Source organism: Leuciscus leuciscus (genome assembly GCF_965113295.1).
Source record: "Leuciscus leuciscus genome assembly, chromosome: 12".
NCBI classification, from domain to species: domain Eukaryota; kingdom Metazoa; phylum Chordata; class Actinopteri; order Cypriniformes; family Leuciscidae; genus Leuciscus; species Leuciscus leuciscus.
Genome location: NC_138736.1, coordinates 13,926,136 through 13,951,117, shown reverse-complemented (window position 1 = coordinate 13,951,117; position 24,982 = coordinate 13,926,136). Strand labels below are relative to the sequence as shown.

Genomic DNA, 24,982 nt, shown 5'->3' with positions numbered 1-24,982 from the left:
CTATCGAAATAAAGTGTTACAGCAAGTAACAGCAACATGCAACAATTATCAGCAGTTTTTAAATGCATTAGGAAGGTTAAGGTCCTTTCACATGATTCTTTCTCATTTACTTTTGACGTTTGTATTACCAACGATTAGCGGACAATTCAAATGATGTATCATTATCATTAATGATGTATCATCAAGGGTAGTGCCATGAAAAACTAAAACAAAATGTAAGAAAGACAAATGAGTAAAAAGATACATTGTTTACCACAAGTTGAATTGAAATCTCCAAAAAATACTAATTGATTTGGTAACAGCATTACGTTGCAGCAGCTTCTGCAGGTGCATCTGTTGCCATGACTTTAGATGATGTTTTTCTTTTGACTGATTTCAAGGCTGTTGAAGAGCATTCTGTAGGTATGAGTAGGAGAGAGACACAGGGAATGACACTGCATGTTCAACAGGTAACCAAGCAACAAGCAAACAACAAAACACAGCAGCCACGAGCTGCCCCTGCGCTCGCCCACTTCATCATATCCTCATGAGTACGTTAAAACGGCGTTGCTCTCGGCTGCACACAAATAACTGGACGCTCACATGAAGATCACTGATTTGAGCTTTCAGAAGCTTCAGCTGGCTTCTTTTGAACACCGGGGTAACATTCAGTGGGTGTTTAATGTCTTGGAAAGGAGACTGTGATCTTGAAGAGCATATGGGATTGTGATTGAGCAATACTGTTGAATATGGGTCAGTTATGGGCTACATCCCCATTAATCTGATCAATTTTAATATTTTTCCTCTACATTTTGGTCCTTTGTCCACACTGAGACAGCATTTTTGTCCACCGAAAACTGAGGTTTCTGAAGACGCTTTCCCAAATGGATAAATTTGGAAGCATATTTTTTGACACATATTGCACCCATATATATATCTATAGTTGACTGGCATTGTTGTGCCTGCTATTCACTTTGAAAGTGTTTCAAAGATAAAAAAAATTTTTACATATCACATTTCTGCATAGATGACAGCAATTGCTGTCCTGTAGCAAAACATGTTGACAGTTGTGTTTTAGATCATACATAAATGACGATTTTGAATGCGACCTCTACACATCAGTAAGTAGTGGGATATTTTGCTAATAAAATGATCATGCAAGAAATAGCATGAGAATATTATTGTGTGTGATCTCAGGGAGCTTTTTTATGCATATATATATATATATATATATATACGTTTTCAGATTCACTGTGGACAAGCAAAAAAAAAAAAAAAAAAAAAAAAAAACTAGTGTGGATGGAGAGTGTTTTGAAATGAAAATGCTGTTTTCAAATATTTCCAGTTTAATGTGGCTGGGTGGCTAAATGCACTGCAACTGAAGAAAACACATGCAAATAGAAAAAACACCAGCAAATTAAGAAAAACTTTTCATCAGTTTGACAACACGTGTTGCAAATACGCACAATGCAACCAAATACAGAAAAGTGCTGCAAATACTCACAACACAACCAAATACAGAAACGTACTGTAAATACTCACACCAGAAACAAACACAGAAACATACTGTAATTGCTCAATGCAACCAAATACAGAAATGCCCTGTAAATACTCACAACGCAACCAAATACAAAAACGTGCTGCAAATACTCACAACACAAGCAAATACAGAAATGCGCTGCAAATACTCACAACACAATCAAATACAGAAACGTACTGTAAATACTCCACAACCAAACACAGAAACATACTGTAATTGCTCAATGCAACCAAATACAGAAATGCCCTGTAAATACTCACAACGCAACCAAATACAAAAACGTGCTGCAAATACTCACAACACAACCAAATACAGAAACGTGCTGTAAATACACCACAACCAAACACAGAAACATACTGTAATTGCTCAACGCAACCAAATACAGAAATGCCCTGTAAATACTCACAACGCAACCAAATACAGAAACATGCTGCAAATACTCAATGCAACCAAATATAGAAAAGTACTACAAATGCTCACAACACAACCAAATACAGAAATGCGCTGCAAATACTCACAACACAACCAAATACAGAAACATACTGTAAATACTCAACACAACCAAATATAGAAACGTACTGCAAATACGCACAATGCAACCAAATACAGAAAAGTGCTGCAAATACTCACAACACAACCAAACACAGAAAAGTGCTGCAAATACTCACACCACAACCAAACACAGAAACATACTGTGAATACTCAACACAACCAAATACAGAAATGCGCTGTAAATACTCACAACGCAACCAAATACAGAAACATACTGTAAATACTCAATGCAACCAAATATAGAGAAGTACTGCAAATGCTCACAACACAATCAAATACAGAAATGCGCTGCAAATACTCACAACACAACCAAATACAGAAACGTACTGTAAATACTCAACACAACCAAATATAGAAACATACTGCAAATACGCATAATGCAACCAAATACAGAAAATTGCTGCAAATACTCACAACACAACCAAACACAGAAAAGTGCTGCAAATACTCACAATGCAATCAAATACAGAAACACGCTGAAAATACTCATAACGCAACCACATACAGAAAAGCGCTGCAAAAACTCACAACACAACCAAATACAGAAGTGTGCTGCAAATACTCACAACGCAACCAAATACAGAAATGCGCTGCAAATACTTACAACGCAACCAAATACTGAAACGCGCTACAAATACTCACAACACAACCAAATACAGAGACGCACTACAAATACTTACAATGCAACCAAATACAGAAATGCGCTACAAATACTCACAACGCAACCAAATACAGAAACACGCTGCAAATAGCACAGACCACAATGGAAATGTTTCAAGGGGACTCAAATAAGTGACAAACCTGGCTGGGAAATGCTTATTGTTCAATATCTACTCGTCAGTGGTGTTGTCAATGACCTGAAAGGTGAGGTTTTTTTTGTTTGTTTTTATAATCATGATTGTATGTGCAATGCATGTTGACTATTTGCAGCTCGTTTCTGTATTTGGCTGCGTTGTAAGTATTTGCAGCACATTTCTGTTTTTGGTTGTTTTGTGAGTATTTGCACCTCATGTGTTGTCATGTGTTTTTATCTATTTGCATGTTTTCTTCAGTTGCAGCGCGTTGAGCGTTTGATAACAATATCAAAAACAACTTTTATTAAAGAAGCTATTAACAAACTATGTACCTGTACATTCCCAATATTAAGCGTTGGAGATTAATATAAAGTACTACCGAGTCATTTGATATTTTCTAAACAGCTCAGAAAAGGGGATTCCTTTTAATGTATTGATCAGATGTGGTGTGAGTCAGATTTACACCCATCAGACATGAGTAGCTAAGCATGCTCAATGAAAATCCAATGACATAAAAACTGTAATATTCCGATAATGACATTAAGCTGTCAATCAATCATGTGCATTAGTGAAAGCCAGCGGAGCTCATAATCCTCCTCCCACATCCACATGGGAAAAATCAGAGGTGTCAGCTCTGGGCAGGCCAATACCATTAGACTGTACCAATGGAAAGACAGGGGTGGTTTCCATCATACATTAAGCCAATGTTATACGACAGCAATAGAGAATTGTATGTGTAGTGCACTAACCTGATGCATGATGTTACACAAAAGCTTAACATATTACAATCTATTATGCATGCAGCATGCAGGTATGAAAAATTGTTTCCTGCAAATATTAGCAATTTTATTAAATGACGAGAATAAGTGAACTAATAAGACCAAATTATGTTGGTTTATCACAAAACAGATGGGACTTTCATTAGCAGTGTGAGACATTTCTTTAATATGGTCTGCTCTTTTCTCCAAATTTGTTCTCCCAGTGTTGGCAATTCCAGCACAAACTGCAGACATGGTAGATTTAATAATCCTCTTTATGTCTTGTCGTTTTTTTTATTTTTATTATTCTGTTCATTAAAGGAAACTCTCTCTGGTACAGAGCAGCTTGGGGAAGTAAAATTCCAATAATTTTCTTCATATGGTTTAAAAACAACAACAATGGATGACAATAAAATGGCTTTAATGGGTGAACTACATTACCCATAAGAAATATGGGTGATGCAATTTAAATCTTTATATATATATATATATATATATATATACATAAATGTATAAAATTGCATGTGTGTATAACTACATTCCCCATAAGAGATAAATATTTCTATGCAATGTAATGCATGTGTATATAAATAGTCTTCACTGACATTTTTTGTGGACATTTCTAATTTCTATGAAAAAAGATGCTTGCTACTGAAACAGTTTGTGGTCACTGTTGTACTCTATTGGTAACTATTATATAATGTCTAAATGTGTCTCTGTTTGTTTTTCTTTCCTTCTTTCTTTCTCTTTTCAAGGCTAGCAAAAATGTGTAGTTTTCTTGTGCTATGACCCGAAACCATAGCTCCTGAATAAAGGCCACACTTATGCATTAAAAGCCTTTGGCCACAAGCATGAGAAAGAGAATGAAGGGGGTGGAAGACACTAGGACGAAAATAGAGTCAAGCATTTATGTAAGTGTGTTCCTTAGGGTCGTGTTTTCTAACCCCTTTAGATTTGAACATCTTATGTTGATTTGATTTGACTGAATGGGCTTGTAGGTGTCTTTTTCCCTTTGATAAAGGTAAAATGGTGTTATGTTAAATATGTGCCATCCCCACACATTTCCCAGGGTGATTGTTAGAGGAAGCTGCAAGAATCCCAACATATCAAGGTCACCGTAAGCAAATGAGTCAATGCAAATTAAGACTGTAACGAATGACTGAAGAATGTATGAGATGACACCTTTTTGCTGTGCACATTTTTCATTTGCACATTTATACAAATACATACTCATACACTGTGTTTACAGTAATGTTCAGCAAAATATGGATGAAATGTTGTCACAATAAAACAATAAAACAGAAAATGGTTTTATCAGTCACCGTGTATTTTTTTTCTCTATTTTTTACACTTTTTTCAGCAAACAGATATGTTCGAACATTTGCCATCGTCCATGGTAATGTTGTATATGAGCGGATTTTTTTCACTGCAGTGGATAACACTGTAAAAAAAGCGGTAGCAACATTTTAGGTTTTATGGATTTAACTTAAATTTGCAGTAATTTTTTTTATATTTCATTACCTGATATTTCAAATAACCTGTTAAAATACTATTCTACTAAAGTACTAAAATCTGTTTTGAACCTATACTATGGTAAAGAAAAAGCCACATGATGAATCGCAGTAGCTTTTCAACAAGGTCAGGTAAATAATATAGGAGCACGGTGACACACACACACATACAAAACAGCATCATGGTAACTTAAACATAAGATGTAACATAAAGCCTTAATGTACATAACTGATAAGAAAATATATATAAGAAGAAACCGTTATTTCAATGAAAAAAACATCAGATGTGAATGTCAATTTGCGGTTTTTCAATGTAAATTATAAGATGACTTGTTCTTATTCACTGCCAAAAATATACATTTAACAGTATTTTACTGTAAAATTACATTAAATGTCTTATTATATATATATATATATATATATATTGGTTTTTTTTTTCTTTTCTTTTTTTTTTTTTTCTATGGTATACTGTGAGGGAACTTACCATTAACCAATGGACAGGTTTTTACTGGATACTTTTTAGTCTTTTACCACTGAAGCTACAATATATATTCTTTTTTTTTACAGTGTACCATTATCAATGCAACAGAAAACACAGCCAAACCATGAATTGCTATAGTTGGAGGTATTTTAAATAAATTGACATTCTACAGTCCACTTTTAGGAGGACACAATGCATCAAAGCTAACAAACATGGAATAAATAAATAAAAATATTTCGTCATTAGTAAACACTGCTATTTGTGGGAGTTCTGCTAGCACACTGGCTAAATCAGACGAATGCCTCATAGTGGGTATCAATTACAATTGTCTGCATTCTGCCATGTGTCTTAGTATCGATAAAGCTATAAATACCACTTTAACCCTGAAATATGATATAATAGTCTCAGAAGTAGTCTGACGGTGCAATGATAGCCTGTCTGAAAGGACTAGGCAGCCTGACAAGATAATGATTAGATAAGAAGGCTCTAAACATAAAGAGTTCCCTTAAATTGATCAGACATCCTCTTTCTGTCACTTCTCTCCAGGTCTGAGCATATCAGAATGCTTTCAACCATAAAACAGCAGGGCTAGTATAGGGAAACACCCCCTAAAATAAAAGGGACCGTTTTTGTGGATGATTAGCAACGACTCAAGGTTGATTAACCCTTATTTTACCCAAGTAAACCTAAGTTGCTTCAATTCAGTAAGTGTTCATCTTGAAATATTAATAACAATATAAAAGTTAATCTTATGGGACTTTTCAGTTATACTAAAAAGACTTTTACTTACTAACTAAAAAACGGTTTAAACTATCAATCAGACAACAATGTTCGATGATAATCATGATGATAATTTTATTTAATCAATAAACGATGATATAATTTAGATTTTTGGGTGAACTACTCCTGTAAAAAGTGAATTATGCAGGGTTTTCAATATGAACATCCAGCCTGATCTCACGGCAATTCGTACGAATTCTATGAGGTGGCTAAATCGTACGAATTCTTACATCCTCACTCGTACGAATTAGTACAATTTTTGCTAAATCGTACATATTTTACGAATTGCCCAATTCGTATGAATTCATACGAATGACCTACCCCTGACCCCGCCCCTAAACCTACCCATCACGTGGGTTTAGACAAATCGTACAAATTCGTACGAGTGAGGTCGTACGAATTTGCCACTTTTTATCACTCGTACGAATTGGTCGTGAGATAGCGTTGCAGCATCAGTGTGTACATGAAAAGGCTTTGATTCCCCAGGCCGTTGTTCTCTAAAGAATGAGAATACACAGAATTCCTCCCCACTGAAAATGCCACTATTCATTATATCTATAAACTCCAGTGCCTTAACACACTCCTCACAAATAACACATGAAACACCCTGCAGGAATCCATTAAACTGCTCACTCAGTTAAAAAAAACTGCCATCGAAATGGAAACAATGAGGAAAACAATGAGGAAAAGAATGAGAATGACCAGTGATGTAAAATGTTAATTAAAGTCCAGTGTTGGCCATTTGAACCTATTATGTATAGCTGCCTTATTAATGAGGCGGCCTAGATAAAGAAGGAAATGTATTTGTGCGCACGAGTGGAAGAGTTGTACGTCAGGCTGAATGAGAGTCAAACCTATGATGCAATGCAAAGAAAGAAGTAGTGGATCTCCGAATAGACCTCTGAAACAGAAGTCTTCCAACGCTGTTGTCAGAATTTTGATTTACAATCCCATTTCAGCTCATACAGGTCAAATAAATTCTCACAGTGCTATGTTCATTTCTCTCAAGATCATAAGTTGACATTCACTGCGAAGTGCATTCAATAGTGACCTCAGACCTCCTCATCCACAACAGAAGATGTGACTCCTTTGACACACACCGGAGGGTGTCATTGTCTGACATCAGCACACAGATGCTGCTATTACAGCAGATAATAGATGTGTCCTGTGACCTAGAAGATAGAAGGACTTTTCAGGATTCTTTGAGGAATGGAAAGATGTGAATGAGAAAATGTATTTTAAATATAAATATTTTGTGGCATTATTAATGTCTTTAATTATGTAACATTATTATTGTCTGAATAAAGGTTCATTTAAAAAAAAAAACTGACTTGTTTCAGATAAGAAACGTTAACAAAATAAAAAATAAAATAATTATAATAAATCAAAGACACTAACATGAAATTAAGATTATAAACGCTTCTTGTTTTTAAATAGATACCATATTGATTTATGATTTTAGGCAGAAACTATGCTAATGGAATGTTTTAATAAAAGAATGATACATTACAATGAGTTTACTTGGAAAAGAAACCACAATGTGGTTTTCTTGCTTACACTTTTTTAACCCCTGTAATACATAAAATAAAATAAAAACTGTACACACCTGTTGCACTGGTTTGGACCCGGGGGAACATAAGCTCATAAAACAGTCATAACTCCATATTCTTTTTCTAACAAAACAACATCAAAAACACATCAACATTCCTCTGAAATGTTTCAGAAAATATTCATTTTACTTGCATAGCCTTTTACTTTCAGATGAAAAATATAGATGAAAAACAGCCTGAATGAAAAAATATATATATTAATAAAAATAAAACGAAACAATGAGGTTTTGTACAAATCACAAAATTGCTAAGCTTACAAGTAAATCAAAAGGACCTTGAAGCAGACTTATACTTTATTATGGAGTAATTCAGTATATACATCATAAGCATTGATTTAATCTGGAAAAGGGCTTCTTCCTGTCCTTTTGCAGATGTGCTTCAGTCTCGTTCCATTAGCCGTAGTGTTAGTGGGATGGCTGACAGGAGAGCATGTCAGAAATGAAAATACAAGCGTGTCTTTGAGAATGACAGGCTCAGGGAGATGTTGGCGACTCGGGTGTCAGTTTGGATTTGCCATTGGTCTGAAGGGTTTTGTAGCATCCGGAGGGGCCACAACAACATTGAGGTAGAAGTGTTGCATAAACCATTTTGAGTGGCCTCTAATAGGAGAGGCATTACTAACTGAACCCATAATCCCTTCAGATCAGTGACAGGAAGAAAGTAAATAGTGCAGCACATCAAAATGCAAGTACGACTGTAGTATGCTGTTACTGTTATGAAACATCCTGAGACATCACTTGAACATCTCTGGATTTGAAATTAGTAGAAAATAGTTGGAATTATTAGGGCTCCAAACTGACTAAAAAGCTCATAAATTGGACAAGAAAAAGATTCACAATAATAATTTAAAATCTATTCACCACAGGGAGATTTCACTGTTTGTATAACTCCACTTGCTGTTTGCATGTTCAGAAAGGCTGCCAATCTCTGGTGGATTACTTTCTGAAGGTTACATCATTTAACAAATAGGTAGCAACAAGTGAAGTCTAAACAAGTGGGAGGCATTCAAACGTGCATATTTCCCTGCTATGTATGTGAAAAGAGTAGTATCAAAGTCCAAATTCACAGTATCCAGAAAACAGTAAGCAAATAGCCAGATGACCTACTACTTCAGGTGACATTCTGAACGGTGCATCTAATGGACATTTTACTATCCCATGAGGCCATGCGAGAGAAGTTGTGAATGGCAGGAAATCAACGGAATTGAAGTAGATCACATGACAATGACCTGATGTTAGATGTTGTACATCTGGATTTCATTCATATTACACACATTCATAGTGTATTGTACATACGTTTTTAACAGTCGTGAAATAAGTTCTTATTCAAATGTGGTTCCTACTCAGTATGCAATTCAGGATGCAGCTATCGACTTTATGAGAAAGTCACTGAATCATTCATTCAACCGATTTGTTTAAAAACAATTATTCATTCATGAATGCAACTACTGTGTGTTACTCAGAGATTTTTGCTATAGGTTAATTCTCCTGTAGCTTTGTTTGGAAACATTTTTGTTACTGTTGCAAAAATACACAAACACTGTAAAAAGTCGTTCAGTGCTATCGTCCATATGACTTCATTTTAAAAACTATATTTATTCCAATAAATTAATTTATTTTTCTTTCTTTGTTTTTTTGAGTTATCAATAAGTAAAAAGTGTGAATATTTCCGTAACTTAATATTTTCTATAATAAAATTAATTTCATTGGACTTCACCATAAATTGATTTTACAAAACTCATTTTAAAAGTTTATACCAGACGTAAAAAGACACGACCCGCCCACCCGCAGCAACGGAAGAACAAGCCCGGGCAAATTGTTCACTCTCGTCTGTTCCAGGAGTTTATTCGACCAGGGTTTTCCACGGAGCCGGATAATTTATACTTCACGTACCCCATGTAAGTAACTCTTTGTATTTTTAAAAGTTTGATTTTACCCTAATTAACGTGTTTGTGTTGTGCAATCTGCAAAAGCATAACGTTACGTTAGCTCTGTTTCTTACAAACTTTTGCGACCCGCCAAATTTGAATGTGCTCTATCCATAGACTGTAAAAAATAGGCTCTATCTCAAACAGCTCGTTAACTTGAGCCACATACTGTATAAATCTACATGTGTGTGCAATGTATAAGTTATGTTGTCTTTGTGTGATAGTTTAATGTTTCAGAGGTGTTTCTAACTTCAAAAACATTGTCGTTGCTTCGACATAGTTTAGGAGTGGACGTAAGTTACAGACACACACGAAGCCACAGCTAACTTAACGTTAGCTGAGTGATTATCAATTAGTCCAAAGCTGTTTAATTATGGTAAAGCATAGTTAAGGCAAATATACGGCAGTTCATCTTTCACAAATGTGTACGCTCACAATGTACTCTATGCATAGGCCTAACTCATAACCCAAATTTCATATTTCTATTGCTCTGTAATTATTGGGTGCAGATGTCTAACTCCTGCCTCTTGATATATTTATATTTTGTTAATGCATTTTAAAACCATTTGTTTAAGTGAAAATATTTTTTTTTGACTAATTTATTTGTATTAACATCCCTCCTCCCAATATTGTAATTAGTTATGCCTGTAGGTGCTGTATGATGATATCATTACAAAAATTCAGTGGGGTTTTTACACGAGGTTTCAGATTATTTTCTAAGATAAGTTCTGCGAGGAACTAAAGTTAATCATTCTTGTTTTGTTCAGCAGGATAATCTTCACTTGTATTTTAAGTGTATTTTTTAAAGGGCTTTCATCACACTTGTATTCAAAAGGCTAACTAACTTTTTTTTTCTCTCCCCAGATGGGATGGCCCTGTAAATTGTGCAGCACTGTGGTACAAGGAAAGAGTGACATTTTAAAGCATTGTATACTGCATCAGGGGACCTTTGGACACGGCCATGCCTTGCCTTGTATTCATATAGATTGCCCATGTTCTTTTAAATCCTGGAGTACCTTCCACTCTCGCCTCTCAAGATACCACCCAGAAGCTAAATCCCTTAATTCACCACAAGTAAGTCTTTCATTTACCTGCATTTTGTGTCAAAACCCTGGATTTTACAATGAAGAGGATTTTTTTTGAACACATATTTGTTTTCCATCAACAAATGAGATTGTTTGTCTTAAATAGTTCATTTTTATCTCAAAGGGGGCTGTAGAGACCACTGTTCATGAGGACCTGAAAAAGAAGGATATGAGCATCTATGTCTGCCGTGAGCCAGATGCAGTAGGAATCATCATTGAGGGAATACCAGTCCTTACCAATCTTGGAAATCTGGCCAAAGCATGCTGCTTGGGTTGACATATGCACTTAATCTCGAGTATCCATCCAAGGTTTCAAAAACAATTGAGGTGTTTCAAAGACTTTTCATGGGACTTGACACACTGTGCCCAAAACCAAGCCCCAAGTTCATGACTCTGAAAAACAAGCTCCTTGCCTAGGCACTCAGACATGACTGTCACTCTGCACTTGTAAACAGCTGTTTTCTTTGTCTGTTAACATTGAATTTTTCAGGATGTCATAATGGTTTGTCCTTGTCATGTTTTATACTATGCTGCAGGTCATACTTTCTGGTGTGAAAAAAGTTTATATTTTATACACACAAAATAGCCCTGCTGTGAAGCTGCACTTTAAAAACTGGTCAGTTAGTGGGATCAGTGAGATGTTTAACTAAAGATGTTTAAAAATATTTACACACGCTGTAAAGGTATTATGCTAAGCTGTACTTTTTAAGTTGAGGAGATGATCATGCTTGTGAACTGTAATATAAGTGTTAAAATGTTTCAATATTATGTACACACTGTACTGTAAATGTGTTTTACTAACCAGCAGTTTATAAGCTGCAATGATTTAATAAATGTTGGAAATTGACATAGTAGCACCTAATTATTTGAAGCCGTTCCAAAACAAAGAAATGGTCAAAATTAATAAATCAGAAGACATTAACTAGTATTTTTTCATTTAAATGTTACCTATTTTAATTAAGTCTAATGTGTATAATATGCTGATATGTTTTACATTGATTGTACTCAATTTATTGGCTTTTTCTGAAAATGCTACTTAATATTTTTGCATACATTGAAATGCACATTATTAAGTTGTCCTTACTCAAAATATCAGTTAGTTCACTAAACTTGCAAAAAGTAGTTGGAAAATGTTGCCTTAATTTTTTTGAGTTGAATCTAAGTAACAGTTTTTAACTGATCAAATACTGTGTATGGCTCCCCGGTCATTTCTATATTCTAGAGCAGTGGTATTTTAACCGTGCCATTTTACCATTTCTACAGTTTAACATGAGCATCGCGACAAAACAACAGAGCGGTTCACAACACAAGCGCTCAGGATCATTTACGGTAATGATCTTTCGCCACTACGGTAATGATCTTTCGCCACTACGGTAATGATCTTTCGCTGCTACAACAACTAATAGTTTTATCTAGAGCCAAACGCACTTCACTCAAGCCCATTCGAGGTGAGCAGCAAAATTTATACTTTTGTGAAAACGCTGTAGAAAAACGAGCATGCAGCAAATACAATTATTTGTATCTGTCATACAGATGACTACGACTGTTTGACTAAGCCAGGTTTGTAACAAGTTGACGCGTGGCGCCTTTTTGTCAAGATTCTTATCTTTTATGACTATTTTGAGTGTTTATGATTTTTTATTTATGGTTGCCCCCATGGAAATGTATAACTGTTCCAAAAAAGTGTTGTCCAGACAGGAAATATAAAGACTGGACCTCTTGGAACTTTTATTGAATACCCCTGTCTAGAGCCTTAATGTTCCTCTCTTTCTCTCAGACAGGAGTTAGAGCACTGTGCCTAAGTGTTAGCTATACTTAAATTATTAAAAGACATTGATACAGTTAAGTAGAGTGTGTTTTTTTAGGCCAGAGGGACATTGTAGCTCATCTACTGACTGTGAAAAGCATGGCTCAGCAGTTTTACCATCCCCCTTTATTGATGTTACCTTTTATTGTGGCCCTTTACAATACGCTAGATGTTCCCTCTGGCTGTCAAAGTCTTTGTGTTCTGTATGAAGTGGGTTGAATGGGCTAAGGTGCTATCACAGCTCTCTCTCTCTCACACACACACACACACACACACACACACACACATACACACACACACACACACACTGTAAAGGAACTTCTACCTCTTATTTCATTTTTACAGGACAATAAATTATAATCCTGCAGAGCTGCTTTACTGATAGTACGTTACACTTTATAGACTGCTGAAACTGTAAAAGCACTCTCTTCAACCGCAAAGAGAGACAGACACTGTACAATAGGGGAGGGGGGGGGGGAACTGCATGTATGTACATACCGGTCAAAAATGAAATAATTAAAGATTAATGTTTTTGAAAGAAGTCTCTTTTGCTAATAGTTAAATACAGTAAAAATTATTTGAGATAATATTGAGAATTTTTCCCTACGAACGTATTCCCTACGTTAAGGGGACCAAATGTCACCACAAAGATGGTAATACCAGTCAATTTTGACCTTGTGGGGGCATTTTTGTTTTTTTAAAATCTATTATGCATAAGTTTTCTGCGATTGGTAGGTTTAGGGTGTGCGTGTGCGTGTGCGTGCGTGCGTGCGTGCGTGCGTGTGTGTGAACTCTCTGTGAATAACCTGCAGAAGGGACACTAATCCTGCTCTCATCTGCTGAGAGTCCAACTCAAACAACACATCTAATTTGCTTAAAAGGCTGTTTACTACAGGCTGGCAGCTTGCTTTCCCAGTCTCCCTCCCTGTGTGTGTGTGTGTGTGTGTGTGTGTGTGTGTGTGTGTGTGTGTGTGTGTGTGTGTGTGTGTGTGTGTGTGTGTGTGTGTGTGTGTGTGTGTGTGTGTGTGTGTGTGTGTGTGTGTGTGTGTGTGTGTGTGTGTGTGTGTGTGTGTGTGTGTGTGTATATATATATATATAAATAATGTTAGTGAGAATAATAATAATACAAAATTAAAAAACTTTTAGACATCAATCTGCGATAGACATCGGTTATGCTCATCTTTGCTCGCTGCTTTGAAGGTAAAATGGCTCTAATTTTATCGACGCTCATACAAAAGACCTGAACTTGAAGCAATGCGACTTGTTTTTCAGAATAGGAAAGCTTGTTGCACATAACCCCCATAGGATGCATTTATGGTCAGTAGTTGGACATATCAGTTAGGAATATCCGTCATCAGACTTGAGATGAGACATTCATCCGGTTAAGATTGGCTTCCTTTCTGTTTGAGGTCCCAGAGGCCCAAGTGCAATATTATAAAACAATAGTAATTATAAACCTATTACATTCCTTTCAAATGTGTTTGGTGTTGCTCTGGCTTAATCAAAACCCAGTAAACAAACATTATTGAAGCTTCAACTAGGTCATATTACAAAGTAGCTGTTGAAGTCCATTTGACAACTGGGGAGTTTATTGTACACAATAAAACATGACAGCTGTGGTTACCAGAAAATATAATGGCAATTTGTCAGGTATTACAGGATGGCATATTGTTGCCTGTATATTCTAAATAAAACTTAAAACCATCGTGGTACCAAAATCTGCTTTTTACCTTAAAATATACTGATAACCACCATGGGAATGACATTTTATTGTTTTTATTTTATTTTAAATTATAAGGAAATGTATAGTTTTTACTTGCAAAGCCCATAAATTTGACAGTATTCTACAGTAATATTACATATATCACAGTGTTAAGCCATTTACAGTTCTTCACCATATATGATACAGTAATGTACAGTTAACCAATTAAGTTTTTTTGTACCACTTTTAGTTATTTTCTGAAAAAATTAAAAACATTTTGTAACACTGTATATCTGCAGTGTGTACACTAATCAGACAATCATAGTGTGTAAAAATGCATTGCATTTCTTCATGTTTTATGTCTAATACTTTTCATAGTAGATGCTTGAAGCATGTTAACAATTGAGTTAATTATCAGTTCTTATAAATTAAGAAAAGTCTTTAAGTATCAGCATGAAGTTTAATTCTGTCATCGTTTACTCATCCTCACATTGTTCCAAACCTGTATGACTTTCTTTCTTCTGTGGAACACAAAAGAAGATATTATGAAGAATGGTTTTGGCTCCCATTGACTTCCATTGTATATACAGTATAAAGGTCAATGGGAGCCAAAACATTTTTCATAATATCTTCATGAGGATGAGTAAATGATGACAGAATTTTCAATAAACAATAATCCATTTAGGTCTCTCACATTTCAAACATGCAGAATAAGTGAGAACAGAAAAAAAGCCTTAATAAAGATACTAGCAGGGTGACGTCTTCAGCATAGATTGAATCGTCTCATCTTAGAATTGTCTCTCCTTTGAACCTCTTTGAGGTCCCAGGGCTCTGGCTTAGTCTCATCTCATCTGCCTGCACTGGGAACCAGAGGTTTGGACTTGAATCGAATCACAGTTCTGAGGGCAACTTGATTTGGGGGGGAACATTATTTGCACTATACACCTTCATACACTTCAGGTTTTTTACCTAACTTCAGATCACTTGGAATAAATCATTTCTAGACAGTCCCAGATGGGGACTGTGCACAGTGGTTTGTTCATCAAAAGTTTAAGGGGAGAAAACACTATTAGTGTGAAATGTCATTCAGAATGATAGATTTGCTCATGTGTTTATTTGCATTATCCCGGCAAGCAAGTTAATCACGTCTGGACCTGTTTGATAGCAGAACTGAAAAACAGATTTAGTCCAACAACACGGCATAAGCTAGCTAATTATCTACCATATTTCATTTCCATTTCATTTCGAAAAATCAAAAACACGAATTCATGGCTATTCAAAAACACATTTGTATAGTGCTGTATATGCTAATTACTCAAATCCGTTTTACACCGGCATCTCTGGCAACACTGTAGCAGTCCGTGGGACAGTGATGATTTCAGAGCATGGTACTGAATAATTACCCTATACAAGTACAATGGTATTACATGGCACTTTAATTTAAAGAAAATGGTTGGTAACGTACAATTGCTACCTTAATGATTAATTTCTACTTTATTTCTACTGGTATTTTTTGACAATGAAGTACAGTTTTATCTTCTTAAAATTCTTATAAAAAATAACAATATTAGAAATACTATCAATAGTAGTAGTAATACAAACTTAAAAGTATTAATGATAAACAACAATAAAATATATATTTTTATTAAAAAGCATACATAAATAAATAAATAACAGTATTTATTTTGTATCATTAATCTTGACTCAATTTGATTATAGGCTAAAGACCTGATCACATAAAGACGAATGTTTGACACAAAAACAAAATTTCCACATGCGATTTGTCTATTCAGTTCAAATAAAAAAATTAAAAATGTGTGTTGCTAACACCAAAATAAAAATGTTTCTAACACCAATAGCTCATATCATTTAATCACTCCAAGAAAAATGTAAATCAGCACAGCATCTTCATTCCCAAGTAACACTACTGTTCCATTTTATCCCCATATAAAGCTGCATATAGAATATGGGTCAGTCCCAGTTCAACTATTATATCTAGACATCCATGTGTGTCTTCTACACACTCACACACATATAATAATTCCCTCTGAGCGAGTCCTCCTTTTGCGCTCTCAGCCACATCCGCCACCAATTAGCAGCAGCACAGATTCTACATCAAAAAAACATTCCCTCTTTTTGCTCCTTTACTTCCAGCTCTCGTTCTGAGCATCCATGTCCATTATTCCCAAATGTTTACATGCCCCTTTAACCTCCGGAAACCGTCAGCACACTTCACTGCTCACACGGAGGTTAAGTAGTTTGAGCAGTACAGGCCTGTTTGCTTCCGTACAAGCACCTGTTTAACCAGGTGCTCTCCGACTGCGAGCGCGCTGCTGTGCCAACCTCCCCAGACTGTTTACTGTGCTTGTGTAATGCAGCATGACACTGAACGCTGTATTCCCATCACGATTGCTTCTGTAGCGATGTTGTAAAGACATTATCCTCCCTTCATGTAAAGAACAAAGGGCAACGTAATAGTCCATTAAGACATCCTCCAAGACATCCACCCTCCCCTTTGGCGACATTGCATGCTTGCATTTTTGTTTGTTATGACTGGAGAATTCTAGCTTTCTGGTATCACGTCGCTCACGCTCATTTTTATTTATTTTTATAAATCACTACTATCAGTCATAATTTATGTATGTCTGTCGGTTTTGCAAATATTTCCTCAAAGATCCTCAAACTGTTGGTAAAATCTCATAACTCCACCCCATATCAATCTTGAATAAAGTGCCACACACATTTTGGACTGTTTCTGCTTGTTTGCAATGCAAGAGTTAATAAAGAACTGGATGTTTGAATAAGTACAGTATTTTCTTTACCCAAGAAACACTCTAAAGGCCCTTTCAGACAGGACGCAGAATGCGCTCCACTATGAAACCCATTTATTTCAATGGCTTGTGCCGCACCCTAATATTTTGTAATATTTACAAATATTAAAGTATTTTGAGACCATGTAGGGAGACTACTCTCTGTTATGTCATTAAACATGCAAAATGACGAGGGCATGTGACCAAAATGTAATATACTACTGTTTAGGTAATGCATTGCACTATATGCTAGTTTAGCTATACTAAGTAGCATTACATTAAATTTTTAAAAATTGCAACATCTTCCCTATTTATTTATTATAACGAGAGTGTTCTGGTTTTGTTGTGGTTGTATTGCATGCTTGCAACATAAACAGCTTTGTTGATTATATAGCATTATAAGCAGCAGAGATTATCTGGCAACCCACTGATGAATGATATGAGCCAGATCCGCATTAAGTCACTTTACAATCATACTCATATAGTAGATAATGTATAAACAAGACAATCACATACATCCTATTCATGAAGAGAAGTTTGACCTGCAATTTTAATTTTTCTATATGTGCTACTGTCAAAAACACATCGGTAAACAAGCTTTCACCACACTGCCTTTTGTTCAACATCAAAACACACACACTCACCTCAAAATCCAATCCATGTCTGCAGCTGTCATCCTTATGAAATAATTGCTGTGTATGAACACAGAGCAATGCCAGGAAGAAAGAGATAGAGAGAGCAAAGGCTATACAGCACACTGCCAAATTAACTCCATACAAGACAATCATTTCTGTTGCATGCTAAGTTAAACAATATTAATATTTAATGTAAAAGCAAGTGAACCTGGCATGCATAAATTTAAATGAAGCAGAGGAGAGACAAGCTAGAAGACAGTGAGATTAGAGCCCAGCTCTCTGCTGAATTCTGCTCAATAGTCTTTTAATCCGCACCTTCGTCATCTTATAGACAGACGGGTTTTAGCTGTCAGCAAAAAGTTCTGTGTGTAAATCCAACACAGGTCTATCCAACAATAGTTCTCACTTGAGCATCGTCTAAAGCCTCTTCAAGAAACATTCACTCAGAATTTAAATTCTGTTATTATTTCACTCATCATCTTTGTCCTTATTTGCATACATTCAAACATGATGCATTAAGATGAGTCGTACAACAGATTTGATGTCAATAAAGTCAAACATCATAGAGTGTTTTGTTAATAAAAAAATCCAATTTATCCATAGGGAAATTGATTTTTAATGATAACTTACAAACCTTAAAGACAGAAATACTGTGAACTATGAATATTTAATCTGTGGTAGATGCTTTTGTTGAAGCCATCTAACAACGCTCGGTCTGACCTTTGTGGCCTTGGAAAGATGCAGCCTCTGAAGTCTGATTCCTTTAAAGAATGCAGCCTCTGAATTGGGACACAGCTTTTTTAGGTCCTAGGATTAGGGTTGAACACCTCTGTGTTTTTAGTTCCTGTTACTATGAAGTCCCTCCTTCCGAAAAGTGCAGTGTACTCTGATTGGTTGGCTTGACAAGTGTGTTGTGATTGGTCAACCACTTTAAGCACTTTTCAGAACTGTCACGCCCCTTACCATAACCGCATGAGATCCGGGAGGGGGTTGGGGGCATCTTTTGGACATGGCAACAACACACTACCAACGCAACTAAACCTGGTATCAAGGTTATTTTGGTAAACGAAAACTGAAACTAAGACTAAAACTATTGGTACAAAAAACATTTTCGTAAACTGAAATAAAAATAAAAAACCATACTAAATGAAAAACTAAAACTAAACGAAACTAACAACAGTTACTGAAAAACTAACTGAAATAAAATAATAATTAGCAAAAATAAATAAACCTTTTCGTATTTATTTATCACACGACGCGCAGAAAGACGCGCAAAAATATTGTGTGCACAGACAACGCGCCGGAATCGAATTCTCTTTCGTGCTTGAACGAACAATGACACACACCATTATGCCAAAATGTCCGTTTGGGTCGGTTTATGTTCACACCTTAAACGAACCGTACCAGAGTTTGTTTGGAACCGTACCGAGACCACCTCTTCACCGAGTGCGATTGCTGTATTCACACCTGCCCAAAAGATTCGCAACAAGGGGGAAAACGATCTTGAGTTCGATTCAATCGAACCAAACAAGGCAGGTGTGAATACACCCTTTCAATCACACTGGCTTCACAGCAGGTTGTGTTGGCTATAGTCTGATGAATTGAGTTGTTTTTTTTGCTTTGTTTTATGTACCAGTGGTCACTCTGCTACATTTACAGCTGAAAAAAGTAAACTAGGTATGTTTAAGATTTCATCTTTAATATGAATTAGTTTGTCTGTTTCATAGTTTTTTCTTGTATACTTTTAAGTTCCATTTATTTGGAGCTTTGTTCAATCTCAAACCATTATTTTATTTTTATTATTAAGATATCTGCACAAGAGCTAACTGTAATCTGGGCAAACATTAAACTTTGCTGAAATTAAGCGTCTCGCTTTGGTCTACACTGGAAGTGTTCTGTTTGCTCTGCTAAACTATAATTACTAAAACTAAAACTCAAACTAAATAAAATAAAAACTAAATAGAAATGTGTTTGCAAAATAAAAACTAAACTAAAACTAACAAAACCATTAATAAAACTAACTAAAACTAAACAGAAATTTAAAGCAAAACTGAAAACGACATTAAAATAAAAACTAATTTAAAAAAGCAAAACTATAATAACCTTGCCTGGTATCGCCACTTTATTTTGCATATGCCTTGGGTGTGAATTATTTAAATGAAAGGAAGCAAATTCAAGATAATTGAGACATTTCAGGGTGTTCAGAAACAGTGCTTACTGATATAGAGAATAACTCCCTTTTAGAGTGACTTTGTGCTTTGTAACTTTGCCAACCTTATTCATGCTCAACCAGCAACATTACAGACTAAAGAAAGTTGAAATATAAAAAGCGTTAATAGGTCTCATTAAAAATGGGAAAATGAATTGGAGTTGGTTCTCAGTTGATTCCCGTCTTGTGACTCATCATTGATTAGCCCCTTTCACACATACAGTCTTTACTGGTAAATTACAGGTAAATAACCGGTAAGAAATCATGTGTGAACAGGACCTTTTCCCCCCCAAAAAAAACCATTACCAGTAAATTACCGGTAATGTGCTCTGTGTGAACGCAGAATGAATATTGCGGTATGATTACTTACAAGGTCAGAACGCGATGGAGTAAAAAGTCTACTTTGGGCCATTCATAAAGTTCTTATGAGATGACATGATTACTGTACGCTGTTTACAGTAAGCTTTTTTTAAAGGGGTGAAATAATGCCCTTTTCACAAGATGTAAAATAAGTCTTTGATGTCCCCAGAGTGTGTATGTGAAGTCTTAACTCAAAATACCCCACAGATATTTTTATATAGCATGTTAAAATTGTCACTTTTTGAGGGTGAGCAAAAACGCACCGTTTTTGTGTCTGTCCCTTTAAATGCAAATGGGCTGTTGCTACCATCGCACAGAGGGCGGAGCTTCAACAGCTTATGTCCTTTTACCTCACACAGACATGCACTGAAAATTTCAAAAAACGTTTAGCCTTTTATGTTCAAACCGGAGTCAGACAATGATGGAGAGACTCAAGAAGTGACAACATGTAGAATGCAATGGTTAGTTGATGAATTTATGTAGCTTATGTGTAGTTATCCTCTAGTCATTAATTAGCATATTCTGCTATAATCTATAAATCGTGTTCCCAGGGGCGGGGTTTATGTACATTTTAGGGTTTGTGATGTCACTATACCAAGAGGAAGCTTATAGTCCTTACCAGCCGTTTGTTGTAGTCCTTAAAAAGCAATTTCTTTGAAAGAAAATATCTCCCTTTGCTTTGAACTTTGAGCGTTGTAACTTTGCAGATGTTGTTGCTCAAACAGCAACATTACACACTAACTAAAGTTAGAAAAGTGAAATCATAATCAACGACCCCTTTAATAGTTTTTCTGTGTAGATATGCACAAGACGATCATCTTGTTCCATGGAAGAAAGAAAGTCATACAGGTTCGAAGCAACATAAGTAAAAAAAAAAATTTTGGTAACTATCCCTTTAAGAATCCAAATGAATAGATTAAATGAATGGCCTTATTTAAACCACTTTGTGTCAAAACACTGAAGAGACAAAATAACAATCACATCTGATGCTGATTTGAAACCTAAATGCATTGAGGGTCATTGAAAGCTGGTTGGTTTAGTAATTAATGTTATTCTGGGATGAGGTTTCCAGGGTCTGAGAGAACCTTTACTGTAAATCACATCCTGAGGAGGAGAGACGGACAGGGGGATGGGTGGGGTCGTCATAATAACGAGACTTCGAGAGCTCTCCTGCAGTAATAATCAACATGAAAAGCCAAACAGACTCAAAGGCACTAGAAAAATGGCACATAGAGATGCGAGGTTTTGTTTATGCATGTGTGTGCGATATCAGTGTGCCTCTAAGCTCCATCAATACTCAGTACTCAAGTTCGTCCCCTGAGGATTCTCCATCACACAGCTTTCACACTGACTCATACATGCTGCTATTATTCCACTCGCTGCTGCACCAATATCTTCAAACCCAATGAAATATTAACTAAAGTTTTTCTTGTGGAAAAATAGCACTGGACAAAGCTATAAAACTGCAGCTTGGAAATGGCAGCAACAGTGCTTAAGAGCAGAGCTTCTCAACTGGTGAAACATACAAACAATATTAAATGCTAATAAAAAATGCAAACAGGCGGCGGTAAAAGTATTATTCTGGTTGAGTACCAACTGTATAAGCATGCATTGTTAGCATAAGTAGATAAATAGGTTAATCAACATTTAAAGATGGAGAAAACATCCATTTATTTTTAAAGTCATTGTTGCGTTAAAGCAGTCAGCAACACCTTTTGTGATGCCAAAGGCTGTGCGTCCAATCAAATTCTGTTGAACTTTGTTGCAAATAAATCTGTATTTGGTAGAAGCTAGTCAAATTGAGCAGATGACAAAATGGACGGGGTTCATTATACATTTATGCGGATAAACACAGTTTTTGCAAACTAGAGTGTTCTGCTGCTTAAAGCGGGAAAGCATCGAAATTCAAGAGGCACAATAATTTGCAAATAATAAAAAACAATTATTTTGCATATTGTAGTTCATGGTAATGTGATTAAATTTAAATGTTTGATTTTAAGGACACATTTGTTTACTTTTCCATCATAGACAAAATGACCCCACCTGAAGTCCAGTGTAAAATCTGGATCCTGAAGCCCAAAACAATTGCGAAGAACCTCTGATATTGAGCTAAAACTCATTTTTGCTAAAAGATCTATCTCTCTATTTCTTTCTTTAAACTTATTACAAAGCCATTTAGTGATGAATAAACATCAGAAATAATGAGACATTATAGCACTCAACCAAAATATGCCAAGTCCAGTAAACAACTGGTATCTGAGATCCTGATCAACAGCTGCACTGTTCCAGCATGCACATATATAAACAACCCATGCGGAGTCTGAAGCACTGCGGGTCAGAAAAACCATCAGCAATGAAAGAAAGAGAGATGCCACTTACAGGAATTTCTCTTGCTGCCACTGGCGGATCCTGGGGAAGCCATCCCAGAGCCACTGTTGAGTCTGACCAGGAGTCTTACTGTGGGAGAGCCGGAGTGGGCAGGGGGTGTTGTTGTTTGTTTATAGCACAAGCCACCTGCCACACATCCTGAACGTCTAGACGAGCAGCACTGGAGGGTTAGACACACACACACACACTTATGTACGGCCAGTGATGCTGTATAGCAGTGCAGCGTACAGCGAGCGCTCGGCTGTCTGATGGACTGAGAGGCAGAGCAGCAGTGAGTAGTAGATAGGAATGTACCACTCAGCATCTCAGGAGGGGAACCACTCAAAGAGAGAAAAAAGAGACTGCATTAATAGAGCATGGAAATCATGAATAGCAGAAGTAGATAAACACAGAAGATAAAAAGAAACAGTGAGATTGTACAGAGTACAAGTTCTGTTGTGCAGAGTACAGAAACAGAAAATAAACCAAAAATATTTACAATCTCCAATCAAATGTCTGTAGACTAAGAATGACTAATACCACCTGCCACTGGCTAGTGAGTAGAAAATCTTCTATAAAGTAGCATTTCAACTAGAAAGTAGCATTGTTCAATTCACTTGGCTGTAGAACCTTTTTACTTGGGCCAGTAAGCAACCACATAGCAATGCTCAGGCAAACACCCGCGAACACTCACAATTAATTTAGAACGTGTAAAAATCTGCATTTATTATTTACTATGGTAACATTCTAGAGAATGTGTTTAAATCTGATAATAATAATACCATAACATACTCTAACATGAAAAATAACATGCTACACATGTAAGATTGAATGGTGCTTCTCCATCAAAGTTACAGATGCAGCAACTAAACTCTTCAAAAATGAAATGCTACTGTGCACTTCAGTTGTGATATATAATTTATTGTGTTAGTTTATGCATTAGCTAATATTAAATAACAATGAGCAATACATTTGTTACAGTATTTATTAATCGTTGTTAACGTTCATTGTTATATTAACAGATATATTTTTAGATTTTAATAATGTATTAGTAAATGTTAAACTTAGAATAGCTATAACTAAGATTAATCAATGCTAGAAGTATTTTTTTTTAAATGGAAGTATTTATTTAATGTAGTTAACTAATAATAACAAATTGTAAAGTGTTACCAAGTTTGTTATATTTGATTTTATTTCAATTACCATCTATTTTATTTCAAGTAATGAAAAATGGTTTTAATTAGTTTTATAATAAGTGGTAAGTAATTAGTTTAAGTTAAAGGCATGCTAGGCGATTTGTTGCAGAAACATTTTTTGTTATGCTGGTTGAAAGTCTCTTCACATCCTGATAGCAATCACTGAGTTAAGTGATCTAAATGTATTCATATACATATAACGTCTGTATAAGGCGTAGGACCATAAAATGTTCATCCAATCTTTGCATTCGATCCGAATGCAATGATATGAAGTTCTACCTGCCTGTCAATGTATTAGGGGTGGGAATCTCTAGGCACCTCACGATTCGATTCGATTACGATTCAGAGGGTGACGATTATCGATGCATCTTTCTTTTTCTTTTCTTTTTTTTTGACTACATGGTACTTTTAAAGCAAAGAATTTATGATGACCCATAAATAATTTACTTCCAATACTTCCTGTAGATCATTGTGATAAATGATCTGTACAGAAGTACAATATAATTTGTATATTCTAACATGTTACTTTAAAAGTGTTGGGCTCTTTAAGAATGTCCTCCCCACTCAGTGCGCATGCACTAAGAATATACACATGAGTTGTTATACTGGATATGTGGTGTTGGCAACTAGAGCTCTGTTAATAAAAATCATTGCGTTCATATGTGGCTGTCGCCGAGTGATTCCTGGGACATACAACACTTCCTATATTAATTTTATTAATAAAAACAAATGGAAGTGATTTGGCAAGTCAACTGTAAGGTTACATTTGCCAGCATATGTCCCAACCAAAGAACCAAAAGGAAAATAAATGTGTACCTGTACTAGCAGCATACTAACAAACTTCAGCATATTCTCAATAATTAGTAACATACAAAGCCA

At 35.7% G+C, this 24,982-nt stretch overlaps 1 protein-coding gene and 1 long non-coding RNA gene across 3 annotated transcripts in view; one reads left to right on the top strand and one right to left on the bottom strand.

The window, feature by feature from the left end:
• dtnbp1b (dystrobrevin binding protein 1b) overlaps positions 1-23,169 on the bottom strand; it is a 40,059-nt gene extending 16,890 nt beyond the window's left edge. For both annotated transcript variants that reach the window (XM_082186117.1, XM_082186118.1), the window contains exon 1: positions 22,920-23,169. In XM_082186117.1, coding sequence (XP_082042243.1) covers positions 22,920-22,962 — 43 coding nt within the window. In that variant the 5' untranslated portion in view covers positions 22,963-23,169. The remainder of the gene's footprint in view (positions 1-22,919) is intronic.
• Positions 9,685-11,320, top strand: LOC309510317. The gene is made up of 3 exons (XR_014210308.1): positions 9,685-9,902; positions 10,797-11,006; positions 11,142-11,320. It is a non-coding gene; the product is annotated as an uncharacterized lncRNA (long non-coding RNA).
• Positions 23,170-24,982: the final 1,813 nt, after the last annotated feature.